Raw genomic sequence first — 13829 nt, forward strand, 5'->3', positions numbered from 1 at the left:
AGCACTTTACCAGCCAAACCACACCTCCAGCCCAGAATTTATATTTTTTCCAAATACTAGCAGGTGGCTGGGCGGTGGTTGTACACAGCTTTAATCACAATACTCAGGAGGTAGAGGCAGGCCGAACTCTATGAGTTTGAGACCAGCCTGGTCTGCAAATCCAGTTCCAGGATAGCAGGGCTATAAACAGAAACCCTGTTTCAAAATTTAAAAAAAAAAAAAAAAAAAAAAAAAAAGAGAAAAATTCATTTTCAGTCAGGCATGATAATTCGTATCTGTAGTCTCGGTATTTGGGAAGCTGGACAGGCATATGGAATATAACCTTTGTTGTACTCCACAGAAGTTCAAGACCAGAGTAGGTTACAGAGTAAGACCCTGTGCCCCAGCCCCTCGCCCCAACACTAGCTGCATTTTAAGTATTCAGTAGCAAACTGTAGTTAGTGACTGCCATATTTGTTGGCACATGAATTATGGGGTGTGTGGGGAAGTGATGGAACCCAGGGCCTTAAATATGTTAGGCTCTTCCCCTAAAAGACATTCTCAATTCTGGGAGCTTTTTTCTTTTCATTGTATGTGTGTAGGTATTTTGTCTGCCGTGTGCATGCCTGGTGCTGCAGAAGCGAGAAGGGGGTGCTGCGTCCCCTGGGACTGGAGGAACAGATGATTGTGAGCTGTCATGTGGGTGTTAGGAATTGGATCCAGGTACTCTAGAAGTGCAGCCAGCGCCCTTAACTGCTCAGCTGCCTGTCCAGCCCCAGGAAATGACATTTCTGTCATCTATGACTCCAACTTCTGGGGGATAGGTGTAAGACCTCTGGCCTCCATGGGCACCTGCTCTCAGGTGCACGTACCCACAAACACATGCATATAATTTTTTGAAATGAAATAAAGGGCTGGAGAGATGGCTTGGTGGCTAAGAGCACTGATTGCTCTTGCAGAGGACCTGGGGTTATTTTCCAGCACATGGTAGTTCACAACCATCTGTAACTCTAGTTCCTTCCAGGAGATCCAGTCCCCACCTTCTGACCTCTAGACACCAGGCACACAGATATACATGCAGGCAAAACACTCATTACATAAGATAAATTGAAAACAAAAGCCTTTTATGTATTGAGTATGGTTACTTAAACTAAACCTAGTAATTCCAGTTTCCTGCTGTAATTCTTGGAGTGACCAGTGACCAATTCTCTGATGCTGAACCTTTCTCTGTTCCCTAGGTCTCTAGCATCAACTCACGTTTTGCCAAAGTACACATCTTGTATGTGGGGTCCACACCACTAAAAAATGCTTTTCGAGGAACTATCCGGTAAGATGTATTCTTGTAATTACGTTTGCCTCAGCACCAGAAGTGAGGCAAGGGTATTGGGAAGACTAGAATTTATGGAACAATTACAGTTCTTCTTCCTGCCCACTTGAGTCTCTCCTTGTGCTTTGGGTTTTGCCCCACAGTATATCCAGAGAAAAAGTTATATGAGCTATAAGAAATGAAAACTGTTAAAAGAGGATTTTTAAATAAAGCAAAAAGGGGAGCTAGTGATATATCTCAGTTGATGAAGAGGCCCTAAATTAGATCAAGAATAATATAATATAATATAATATGGTGGTAATGCATGTCTTTAATCCCAGCGCCTGAGAGGCAGAGGCAGGCAAATCTCTGCGAGTTCGAGACCAGCCAGATCTATAGAATTAGTTCCAGGACAGGCTCCAAAGCTACACAGAGAAACCCTGTCTTGACAGACAAACAAAAAGGAATGACATGATGTAGATGTGCTGGCACTTGCGTGTAATCACACCACTCAGAGATCAAGGCAGGGGTGAGAAGTTCAAGAAAATTGTTGGCTATATAGCATGTCCAAGGCTAGCCTGGGCTTCATGAGGTCCTGTCTCAAAAAGGACTGAGGAAAGCTGTGGACTAGCAGTGTCAGGATAAGCCAAACCAAACAGTGTAGAAGCTCCTTAGGAAGTGCCTTCATGTTCTTTTTTCTTAATATTTTGTTTGGTGTCCACATGCTAACCCACAAACCACAACAGCGCACATGTAAAGGTCGGGACAACTTTGTGGAGTCGACTCTCTTCACCTTGATGTGGGTTCCAGAATCCTAGCTTTCATCAGGCTTAAAAGGCAGGCATCTTTAGCCCCTGAGCCATCTTGCCCGCCCACTTTTCCCTCCCTTCCCCCTCCCCCCACCCCACCCCGCAAGACAGGGTTTCTTTCCTGGTACTCACTTAGTAGACTAGGCTGGCCTTGAACTCACAGAGATCCACCTACCTCTGACTCTCTGGGTGCTGGGATCAAAAGTGTGCACCACTACTGCCCAGCCTTTATTTTAATTTTTTTATTTTAATATTTAGTCCTAGCTGGTTTTGAACTCAGAAATTTACCTGCCTCTGCTTTCCATGTGCTAGGATTAAGATATGCACTACAACGTAATTCTTATTCTTTAATACTGATTGAAACCAAAGGTTGTAAGAAAAGTTTTGTGGAGAGGCTAGAGAGAGAGCTTAGCAGTTAAGAGTACTTGTTGAGAGCAGGGCATCCAGCCTCAGCTCTGGTTCAGGTCCTGAGGTGGGGAAGGTGTGTTGGGCAAGAAAGATTCTGACCCACCAGGTAAATTGTACTCAAGCAGCTCCAAATAGCTTTTTGTTTGTTTGTTTGTTTTTCAAGACAGAGTTTCCCTGTGTGATAGTCCTGGCTGTCCTGGAACTCACTTTTATAGGCCAGGCTGGCCTCAAATTCACAAGAGATCCGCCTGCCTCTTCCTCCCAAGTGCTGGGATTAAAGGTGTACGCCACCACCAGGCAACCCTATATTTGACTTTAAGAAATACGTATTTTAAGGAATGTGCCATGATCATTATGAAAGTCCCTATTATTCCCCTTTATGCTTCCCCAAAAACACCTTCCCAACCCCTACATAACCTTATTCTAGACATAAGCATTTTTGCAGGCTTAGCTAAATACTGAGCCAGGCACATCCTGCTCCGGCAGCACTTTTGTCAGCTAGCAGCTACTGCGGTTACAAAGTTAAAATAATAGACGTGGGCACAATGCTTTAAGGACAACAGTATTCAAACCCGAATGGTTCTTTCACGTCTGCAAGATACGCTTTTATACGGTTCAGTTTTCTAAAAGAGGGTTCCATGACTCGATCTGTAAACGGCAGACTTGATAAGGCACGCTTCCCGTCTCTACACCATAGTTCTCCACCAGAGGAAGAGCCTGTGTGTGGTAAAAATGGATCTGTCCATCCATAGTTTACATCGCTTTTCCCCCATTGATTCTGTGTGTTTGGTGTGCAAGGCTCTTACTCTCAACAGTTGGCACTGTGTGTATCCCTGAGACTTTCCTCTCTGTGCATGCACACCCTACTCCCCTTTCCTGAACTGTGAGACACTGATATTGTTCTTTTCACATATGTCTCGATTGAGTCAGAAACGTTCCCAGCAGTAGGAGTTGTAGTTAGTAGTTCCAGGTAAGAGATTTGAGAAGCATTAGCTCCCTAATGAAGCTTGGGGGAAAATGTTTGAGAAAGAACAGAATTTCCAGGGGAAATTGCAGCTATGACGCGTGTGACTGACAAAGGAAAACTGAAAGCCGCCCAAAGTGTCACCAGTGTAATGAGAAAATAGAGCCTCAAGCTGCACGAATTTTGCAAATTCCAACCCTGTCTCATGGACTATCAGTCCTTGCCAAGTGAGAGTCCGTTTTCCACGGGCGCCTTGTCTGGAGGAAACCCGTTGGCCAAGTCTGTGCTGATCCAAGATTAGGCTGCAGGCTACCAACCTCCCAGCACTCAGGAGGCAGAGGCAGGCAGATCTCTGGATTGAGGCCAGCCTGGTCTACAAAGCAAGTTCCAGGGTTGTTACACAGAGAAACCTTGCCTTTAAAAAAAGAGTACTTTTTGCTCTTCGAGTTACCCACTTGGTATCTCCAGTTCTGGGGGACCAAACAAGCATGCTAAAAAAAAAAAAAAAGGAAAAAGTTTGTGGGTAAAATGGTAAGTTGTTTTGTGGCTTCACTGAAAAGAAACGATTATACAATTATTGTACGATAGGTGAATTTTTATTTATTTATTTATTTGTTTGTTTTAGACAAACATCTTGTAGTCGGTCTGTCCTTAAATTCCATATGTAGCCACGAATGACTGAATTTCTGATATACTTTTCCATTGTCGAAAGTTATCAATACTGTTGTTCTGTATTTTCCCAGAAAAGGTAAGTGTCTTATTATGCATGTTAAAGATAGCCGGGGACCCAGTATGACCTATTCTGTTTTATTATTTCCTAGGACTCCATGGGAAATTCTTTCCCAAGATAACTAATTTTTCTTTCTTTTTCTTTTCTTTCTTTCTTTCTTTTTTTTTCTTTTTCTTTTTCTTTTTTTTTTTACATAGCAAGGAAGATATCCGAGCAACTGAAAAAGACAAGGTTGAAGATTGGTGGTTTGGGTGTTTGTTTTTGTGGGGTTTTTCAGATTTTGTTATTGTTTTCCTATGATTCTAAGAATTTGCTTTAGCTAGGCAGTGGTGGCTCATCCCTTTAATCCCAACACTTGGGAGGTAGAGACAGGTGGATCTCTGTGAGTTCAAGGCCAGACTGGTCTACAAAGTGAGTTCCAGGACAGCCAGGGCTATTATATAGAGAAACACTGTCTGGAAAAAAATCAAACAAAAAAAAAGAATTTTGCTTTGAAAAATATTATCCTCAAGACTGGATAAACAACTTGGACATTTAAGAGCACTTGCTGTTTGTCCAGAGGAACCAAGTTCTGTTCCCAGCCCTCACACACTCATAAACCCCTGTAATTCCAGCTTTAGGGGACCTGATACCTGTTCTGGCCTCCACAGGCACCTCCATGCATGTGGTACACATACATACATTTATGATGAATAAATCTAAATGATGGATGGGTGGGTGGATAATAGCCAGGAGTGGTAGCGTATGCTCATCTTTAACTCCAGCACTCTGGAGGCAGAGACAGGCAGACCTCTTGAGTTTGAGACCAACCTAGATTACATAATTAGTTCCAGCTAGGCTGGGACTATAAAGTGAGACCATGTCTAACAAACAAATAAGGAAGGAGTTATTATCCCAGGGGATTTCAGAAATCCATAGGAATGTAGAGTATAAGGACTTAACAGCATTTCTTGCTATAACATGAAATTCAAATCACTGTCCCTTCTTCCCGTACAAGATTTTCTCATTCAGTTGACCAAAGTGGTTAAGCTGTTATCACTAAAATTATTTGCCAACCATGACGGCACATGTCTTTAAAATTTCACTGCTGAAGCGGCAGAGGCACCTCTGTGCATTTAAGGCTAGCCTGATCTACATAACAGGTTAGCTAGGGCTACCTAGGAAGACCCAAATGATTAAAAGGTACTAATTAGGCTAGGGAGGTGGTCAGTGCCTGCTGGACAAGCATAAGGACCTGTGTTTGGATCCCTGGCCACCACGTAGAAAGTGAGTGTTTAACTCAGCCGCTAGCGTGGAGGATATGGAACAGGAGGCTCCCTAGAGTTGAGATTCATTCAGTAAGAGACACTGGCTGAAAAAATTAATTGGAACCGAGCTTAGTAGTATACACCATTAATGCCAGCCCTTGAGTGGCAAAGGCAGGCAGATCTCTATAGTTCAAGATTAGCTTGGTTTACATAGAAAGTTAGGAAAGCCAGTACTAGAGAAAGAGAACATGTCAAAAAAATAAGGTAGGGAGCGACCAAGGAAGACACCAGATATGACCTCTGACCTCAACACAAATACACACCCTCATGCATGAGTATATATGCTCCACACGTACAAACTGTATTATTGTGAGATAGGATCTTGCCCAGACTGCCTTTGAAGCTGGGTGTTTATTCATTGCTCTCAGTCTTCACAGATGATATACTTACTACCTTTGCATGAGTCAGATTCCTAATCAAGTTAGTAAATTCAAATTCTTTGATTTATACGATGATACAGAAACAGTAAACATTTGGATTGACATAATGATGGCACCTCCCCCCGGGATTAGAAATGGGCCTGGCTCTACTTGGCGGTAGTGTTTTATTAGACATAATTCACTTATTCTTGTTTGGTTTTTGCAGGTTGAAATTTACAAGAGTTTCCGCCCAGGTGACATAGTTTTGGCCAAAGTTGTATCCTTTATTATATCACATTTCTGGTTTTTTGTCAAAAGAAGAAATGGAACCCAGGCTCAGTGGCACATAATGTAATCCAAGTACTTGGGAGGTGAAGGCAACAGTATTAAAATAGGGAAGGGAAGGGAGGTGGCAGAAGGCAACAGCACGGAAAGCTTCTTGTTTTCCTTCACTGGCACCATGTGACTAGATCTCCCTAGGTGATGCACAGTCCAATTACCTGCTGACCACTGCTGAAAATGAGTTAGGGGTAGTGGTAGCCCACAGTGAATCGGGTAAGTTGTTCTTGCTCCCAAGTCTTTCCCTGGGAACCATGGTTATCTAGGAAGCAACAGGGATACACATACTTCCGTTTGATATGGAAAACTATTTAATCAATTATAGGTATCACATACCATGATGGATCCCATAGAATTGTTAACACCCAGTGCTAAAGATTAGCTCAGTAGAAAAGCATTTTTTTAGTATTAATGCAGCCCTGGGTCCAGTCCCCAGCCTCACCCCACATCCACCCTCACCCCCAAGAAATCATAAGATAATGTCACCTAGTGGTGTAGCTGGCTTAGTATGTGTGAGTACACACTGCTGTTTTACCAGTGTTTAGGTATTAGTTCTCAGAGCATGTCCCCATTGTTGAACAGCACATAGCTTGGTTTAGTAAGATTATAGTGATTATATGTCATAATAGGTAAGTGCCCCCTTATATCATGGAATAAATGAGGCTTCTTTTTCCCTTTAGTCTTTCATATGCTAAGTAAGCATTCTACAGCAGAGCCATGTCCTTGTGTCTAGCTGAAAAGAAAAGAGCCTCAGCAGAATCTCTGGAGTCACACCTCCAATACCAGCTTTAATCTTTTTCCTTGTAGGTGTCCAGATGGTTCCCATCAGCTGGTGTGAGATGCAGTGCCCCAAGACCCACACTAAAGAATTCCGAAAAGTGGCCAGGGTACAGCCTGAGTTCTTACAAACCTAAGCACACTTCCCCTCAAAGACGGAGCTGCCTGTTTCCAAGAGTACCAGTATGAAAAGAACATCAAGATGCCACAGTCTTTATTAAGGTTTCTACAGTTACGTAGCAACCACCTCTTGAAAAAATCTGCCAGAAATAAGTTTGTGTTGTAATGAGCACCCAAGGCCTATGCAGCTGAGACAGGAAGATTTTTAGTTCTCAAGTGTGAGTGTAGCCTAGGCTACATAGTAAGACTCTTTCAACCAAAATATAAAACACTATTCTTGGGAAACTGTGATTTTTATTCTCTTGGCTGGTGTTTGCATTCAACAAACAAAACCATGTAATATTGGAAATAGCTTATGCCTTCTTTATAAATATGTATATATGTATTTTGCTATGACTGGTGAAAAAAATGCTTTTCACTTGTTAGTGGTATAGTTTCTTTGCGGGGGTGGGGTATTGAGACAGGGTTTATCTGTGAAACGGTCTTGACTATCCTGGAACTAGCTCTGTAGACCAGTCTGGCCTCGAACTCACAAATACTCTCCTGCCTCTGCCTCCCAAACATGCACCACCACTGCCCTGCCTGGTATAATTTCCGTGTGTGTGTGTCTGTGTGTGTGTGTCTGTGTGTGTGTGTGTGTGTGTGTGTGTGTGTGTGTGTGTGTGTTTGAACTCAGGTACTCGTGGTTGGATGACAGTTGCCCTTCCCTGTTAAGCCATCTCTATAGCCCCTGCTGTCACTATTTAAAAGGTGAACATGCAGTGAATGTTTTCATTGTTTTGTGTGTGTGTGTGTTTATGTGCACCACATGTGCCTCTGGAGGCCAGAAGAGTGCATTGGATTCCCTGGAACTGGATGTGAGCCCCCAAAGTACTCCTAATTACTGAGTCATCTCTCCAGCCTCCAGTCTCTGTTTTGATTTTTTGAGGCAAGATCTGACTACTTTATGTTGACCAAGCTGGCCTCAGACTCAAGAGATTTACCTGCCTCTCCCTCCTGAGTACTGGGATTAAAGACATACACCACCACACCCAGCTTCCAATCTCAGTGTGTGTGTGTGTGTGTGTGTGTGTGTGTGTGTGTGTGTGTGTGTGTGTGTGTGTGTGTGTGTGTGTTGTGTCCCAAGTGCTTCATCCTAGGTGCCAGCCACTGGGGTCATGCACTTTATCTAAACCCCTCAATAACATGGTTAGTGAGAACTCTTGACATGTGTGGTGATTAATTGCATGTAGCAGTTCTGAAAATGTTTGGTGAGCATAATGTCACTGTGACAGAGGCGTCCCAGGAACTGTTAACTCTGCCCTGAGAGACATCACTGCCCCGTGAGATGGTCAGGGGAGGATCAGACAAGACCAAAGCAGCTGTGAAGACATTAGGTAAGGGTGAAGATGCTCCATGCAGACAACACCCTAGCAAGTGCGGAACCGAAATCCAAAGCTAAGTTTTGGGAGGAGGGAAAACTAGCTATGAATTAAGCATGAAGAAACTGCACAGGGATGGCTCTTGCTAACATGTCCAGGACCCTGTAAACTCAGTGTAGACTTTGTCAGTGGCAGAGGTGAGGTCCTGGTTCAGGCCCACCTGGTCTTGTGATCTCCATAGTTGTTAACTTTCAGCTAATTAGTATGTTTCCTTTATTTTATTTATTTATTTATTTATTTGGTTTTCGAGACAGGGTTTCTCTGTGGCTTTGGAGCCTGTCCTGGAACTAGCTCTGTAGACCAGGCTGGTCTCGAACTCTCAGAGATCCGCCTGCCTCTGCCTCCCGAGTGCTGGGATTAAAGGCATGCGTCACCATCGCCCAGCTTCGTTTAATTTATCTTTTTAAAGAAATATTTAGAGTGTGTGTGCTGTGTGTTTAAGTGTAGACACAAGTGTGGAGGTCAGAGGGCAGCTTTGGCGCATCAGTTCTGTCTTTCCTAACCTTGGTTTTTGTTTTTGATCAGATGGCCTTTACCTTTTTTCTAACAGCATTATATGTGCGCATGTGTGTGCCATAGCACATATGACACAGCATGTATGTGGGGGTCAAAGGCCAACCTGGTAGAGTCAGTTCTCTGCTGCCTTTCTGAGGCTTCCAGAGGGCAAACTCAAACACCTCACTGCTGAGCCGTCTCACTGACCCCCACCTTGTTTGGGGTGAGGAGGTCTGTCTTTCTTGTTTCTGCTACATGTATGCTCTAGGCTAGCTAGCCTGCGAGCTTCCTGTTCTGTCTGTCCCCACTTCATCTCACTGGAGGACTGCTGGCGTTATGGGCGCATGCTCGGGTTCTAGGGATCAAACCCAAGTCAGGCTTGTGTGGAAGTCCTTTTACTCGCTGACCCTCTCTCCAGTCCATTTCTGTTTCCTTCATTCCTAGCTGTCCTAGAACTCGCTTTGTAGATCAGAGTGACCTCGAACTCACAGAGATCCTCTGCCTCCTGACTGCTGGGATTAAAGGTATGCGCTGCCACCACCATTTAAAAAAGAATAATAAGGGGTTGGAGAGATGGCTCAGTGGTTAAGAACACTGGCTGCTCTTCCAGCAGACCCACATGGCAGCTCACAGCTGTCTGTAACTCCAGTTCCAAGAAACCCACCACTCATGGCAAAATACCAATGAACATAAAATAAAAATAAATCAATAAAAAAATAAGTTTATTTTATATATGTGCATGTGAGAGTCATAGGTCAGCTTGGTAGTAGTCAGTTCTCTGTTTCTACCTGTGTCTCAGTCATCTAACTTGAGTTAACAGTTTTGACCTTAAGTGCCTTTACCTGCTGAGCCATCTGACCCGCCCATTTATGCCTATTGTGGCACACTTGGAATTCTAACATTCAGGAGACCTAGGCAAGAAAAACACAGGTTTAGGCCAATCTAGGCTACAACAGTAAAATCGTCTCAAAAATAATATTTTTTAGTGAATTAATGATAAGGCCTGTCTTACGGTTTCTATTGCTGTGACAAAACATGACCAAAAACGGGAGGAAAGAGTTGATTCAGCTTTCACTTCTGTATCACAATGGTCATCATTGAAGTAAATCAAGACAGGAACTCAGGGCAGGATCCTGGAGGCAGGAGCTGGTGCAGTAGTCATGGAGGGAAGGATGCTGCTTACTGGCTTGCTCATCATGGCCTGCTCATGGTTCTTAGAGAACCGGGGACCACCAGCCAAGGGATGACCCTGCAGTGTGCTGGGCCCTCCTCCATCAATCACTAATTAAGAAAATGCTTAGTCTAGGTCTTAGAGGGACATTTTTTTCCAGTTGGGGTTTCCTCCTTTCAGATAATCTAGCTGTGTCAAGTTAGCATGAAACTAGCCATGACAGGACCACATGCAGTGCGTGTGCTGTGTTTGCTCTGCTGGGGCCCAAACTCGGCCCTCACACATGCTTAGTGCATGCTTTGCTGCTGGGCTTGACCCAACGCATTTGGAGTCCTAGGATCCAAGCCCAGAATTGGAAACAGAAAGCTCTTTTGTACCTTTGATCTAGTTTCCCACATTGGTGACACTTGCAGAATTTTAATATATTGGGCTGGAGGCTCAGAGGTAAATATAGAAGGAAGGAGAAGAGGAAATGAGGTCAGGCGTGGTGCTACAAAGCTTTAATCTCAGAAGTACTCAGGAGGCAGGGGTAGGAAGCCAGCCTGGTCTACATCATGAGTCTGGAAAGAAGCAAGTGAGGCAGGCTCAGCGCTTAAGAGCACTTGCTGCTCTTGTAGAGGACCCGAGTTCAGTTCCCAGCACCCATCCAAAGCCCCCTTCTGACTGCGGTGGGCACCAGGCATGTATATGGTACACATGTGTACATGTATTTTCCATACATGTAAAATAAGTATTAAAAAGGAATTCTAGGTCACTCTGGGCTATTTAAGACTTTGTCTCAAGAAAAAAGCAGGAGTTTAAGGTTATCCTCAGCTAAAGTAAACTCAGTGCCAGACTGAATGACGGGAGAACCAGTCTCAAAGCCGTACCGTTGGGTGTTGACACTGAGAGCTGTGACATTTTCACCTCTTGGCGTTTTGTTAGAATCTCAAGGTTATTTTGAAGGGTAGATAAAATTGCTCTGAGCATGCTAATATGGGAGGTCATTGTATTTGTTAAGTATCTGATGCATCATATCTATAATATCGGGGAAAAGCTTACATGGTTTGTCTTTATGCATGCCCAATTACTTTGCAGAACTGATTCCTTGAAGTACAATGTTGGTTCAGAATGTGCAGTGCTTTTGCTACCTGGGAGGCCAACGCAAGGATTTCTTGAACTTAAAACACAGTCAGGTCCTGTCTCTTAAAAAGGGGGGGAGGGCAGAAATCTTAAATAAATAAATTTAAAAAAACAAAAAATTAAAAAGACAATAAAAGAGGGAGGGAGACGGAAGGAGGGGAGGAAGTGGAAATTTTGAATGGTATTATTTATAAAGCAATAAAAATTTTTTAAAAAGACAGTAAAACCCCACAACTTCAATTTTGATTAAATTTTTATCTAACACCACCTAGAAAATGTGCTAGGAGTGAAATTTCTTGGCATCAGTTTTACATTTTCCTTTACTTCTGAACTTCAGTGACCCTGGACTGTAGCACCAGCTCATCGTACCTTACAGATGCATAACACAAGGTTTAGAATAATCAGTTTAGGTCGGGCGGTGGTGGCACAAGCCTTTACTCCCAGCACTTGGGAAGAAGAGGCAGGTAGATCTGAGTTTGAGGTCAGCTTGGAACTACAGAAGTGAGTTCTGGTACAGCCAATGTTACACAAAGAAACCTTGTCATAAAACCCAAAGAAAAGGCAGGCCTAGGGATGTAGCTAATAGCTAGGCCTGTGTCGGTTCTATCTTCAGCACCAAGTGTGTGGATACAAAGCAGAACAGAAGAGCCTGCTGTGTATTCGTTTCAGTTCCCAACTCTGTAAGGAAAGACTGACTAGAAAGCCCTTATGTTCACCTAACCAGTGTGTAGCATGAATTCTAATTGGTATTAATAATAAAAACTCAGAGGCCAGGTGGTGGTGGCACACGCCTTTAATCCCAGCAACCAGGAGGCAGAGGCAGGTGGATCTCTTGTGAGTTCGAGGCCAGTCTGGTCTACAAGAGCTAGTTTCAGGACAGCTAGGACTGTTACACAGAGAAACCCTGTATCAAAATAATAATAATAATAATAGTAATACAAGTTCAGGGGCTGGAGAGATAGCTCAGCAGTTAAGAGCACTGACTGCTCTTCCAGAGGTCCTGAGTTCAATTCCCAGCAACCACATGGTGGCTCACAACCATCTGTAATGAGGTCTGGTGCCCTCTTCTGGCCGGCAAAGATGCATTGCAGCCAACCACTAGAGCTCTTTTACCTCTACCAATGCTCAGACCATGTCCTGTCCTCAGACTGCATGTCTCCACCAAACCTGACTGCAGTGAGTTCCTGCCTCTCCTCGCCTTACATTCCTCCCTCCACCCAGCCATACCACTCCTGACTCCACCTTTCTAGTGCTGGAATTAAAGGCATGGGACTCCCAACTACTGGGATTGAGAAAGGTGAGCCAACACCATGTGGCCTCTAGTGACTTAGCCCTTTACTTCAAGCTTTATTTGCTAAAACATCGCTACAGCAGTGTGATTTACCTCCAGCTTTATCTGCCTTTGAGACAGGCTCTTATGGGCCTGCCTCCCTAGTGCTGGGATTAACATACCTTCTCCAAAGCCATATGTGAGAATCCCTTCTGTATGTTGTGAATGCCATTGGTTAATTAAAAAAGCTATTTTGGGCCTATCGCAGAGCAGAATAGGGCAAGGCAGGAATTCCGAGCATGCTCAGGCATGTAGCCACTGCAGGAGACAGGCTGAACAGAACCTTACCGGTAGGCCAGAACCACATGGCAATACACAGATTAATAGAAATGAGTTAAAATGTAAAAGCTAGGTAGGAACACACTAGAGTCATTGGCCAAGCAGTATTACAATTAATAGTTTCAGTGTGATTATTTTGGGTCTGAGAGGCTAGGAACAGACAAGCAGCCTCCACCAGTAGCTACATGTAACCCTTTGTAAACAATTCCACCAAGTATTCAAAACATGAGCATATGTGGCCATTTTTATTCAAAGCACATTTCTGCTTATGTATGCTTTGTGGAGTTCTTGCCTGCCTTCCATCTTTACATGGGTTTGAAGTATTGAGCTCTGGTCATCAGGCTTAAGTGGCAAGTGCTTCTTCATCTGCTGACCCATCTTACTAGCCTGTTTTTTTCTTCTGCGTTTGAATGTTCTACCTGTGTATACACCATGTGGATGCTGGAAATTGAACCCAGATCCTGTGCAGGAGCCTCAAGTGCTCTTAACCACCGAGCCGACTCTCCAGTCCTTCATTTTTTTTTTTAAGATTTATTATGTATACAACATTCTGCCTCCATGTATGCAGTCCTTCATTCTTGAACCTTGCAGTTGACTCTCTTGTGCTCTATACCATACTGGAGATCCAAGTGTTACTGGTTTCCTTCCCAATTTAAAAGGTTGAAGTTTGTTACAACTCATAGTACTTTATTTAAGGCTGTATTTATGTGTGGGGGTGTTTTCTCTGAGTATTTTGTGTGCTGTGTCCAAAAGCCAGGAGTGCTGGATCCTCTCTAAGAATAGCCAGTGCTTTTAGCCACTAAGTCAAACCCTCCATCTGTCTTTTTTTTTTTTTTAATTTTTCGAGACAGGGTTTCTCCGTAGCTTTTGGTTCCTGTCCTGGAACTAGCTCTTGTAGACCAGGCTGGCCTCG

At 43.7% G+C, this 13829-nt stretch overlaps 1 protein-coding gene across 1 annotated transcript in view; it reads left to right on the forward strand.

The window, feature by feature from the left end:
* Nucleotides 1-7523, forward strand: part of Exosc1 (exosome component 1) — a 10334-nt gene extending 2811 nt beyond the window's left edge. The window contains exons 3-7 of the mRNA XM_050144396.1: nt 1218-1306; nt 4394-4427; nt 6089-6139; nt 6333-6417; nt 7009-7523. Of these exons, the coding sequence (XP_050000353.1) occupies nt 1218-1306; nt 4394-4427; nt 6089-6139; nt 6333-6417; nt 7009-7115 (366 nt within the window). The 3' untranslated portion in view covers nt 7116-7523. The remainder of the gene's footprint in view (nt 1-1217; nt 1307-4393; nt 4428-6088; nt 6140-6332; nt 6418-7008) is intronic.
* Nucleotides 7524-13829: the final 6306 nt, after the last annotated feature.

The sequence above is a fragment of the Alexandromys fortis genome, unplaced genomic scaffold, assembly GCF_014885135.2.
Source record: "Alexandromys fortis isolate MF-2015 unplaced genomic scaffold, M_Fortis_MF-2015_v1.1 scaffold_16, whole genome shotgun sequence".
In the NCBI taxonomy this organism is placed as follows: Eukaryota; Metazoa; Chordata; class Mammalia; order Rodentia; family Cricetidae; genus Alexandromys; species Alexandromys fortis.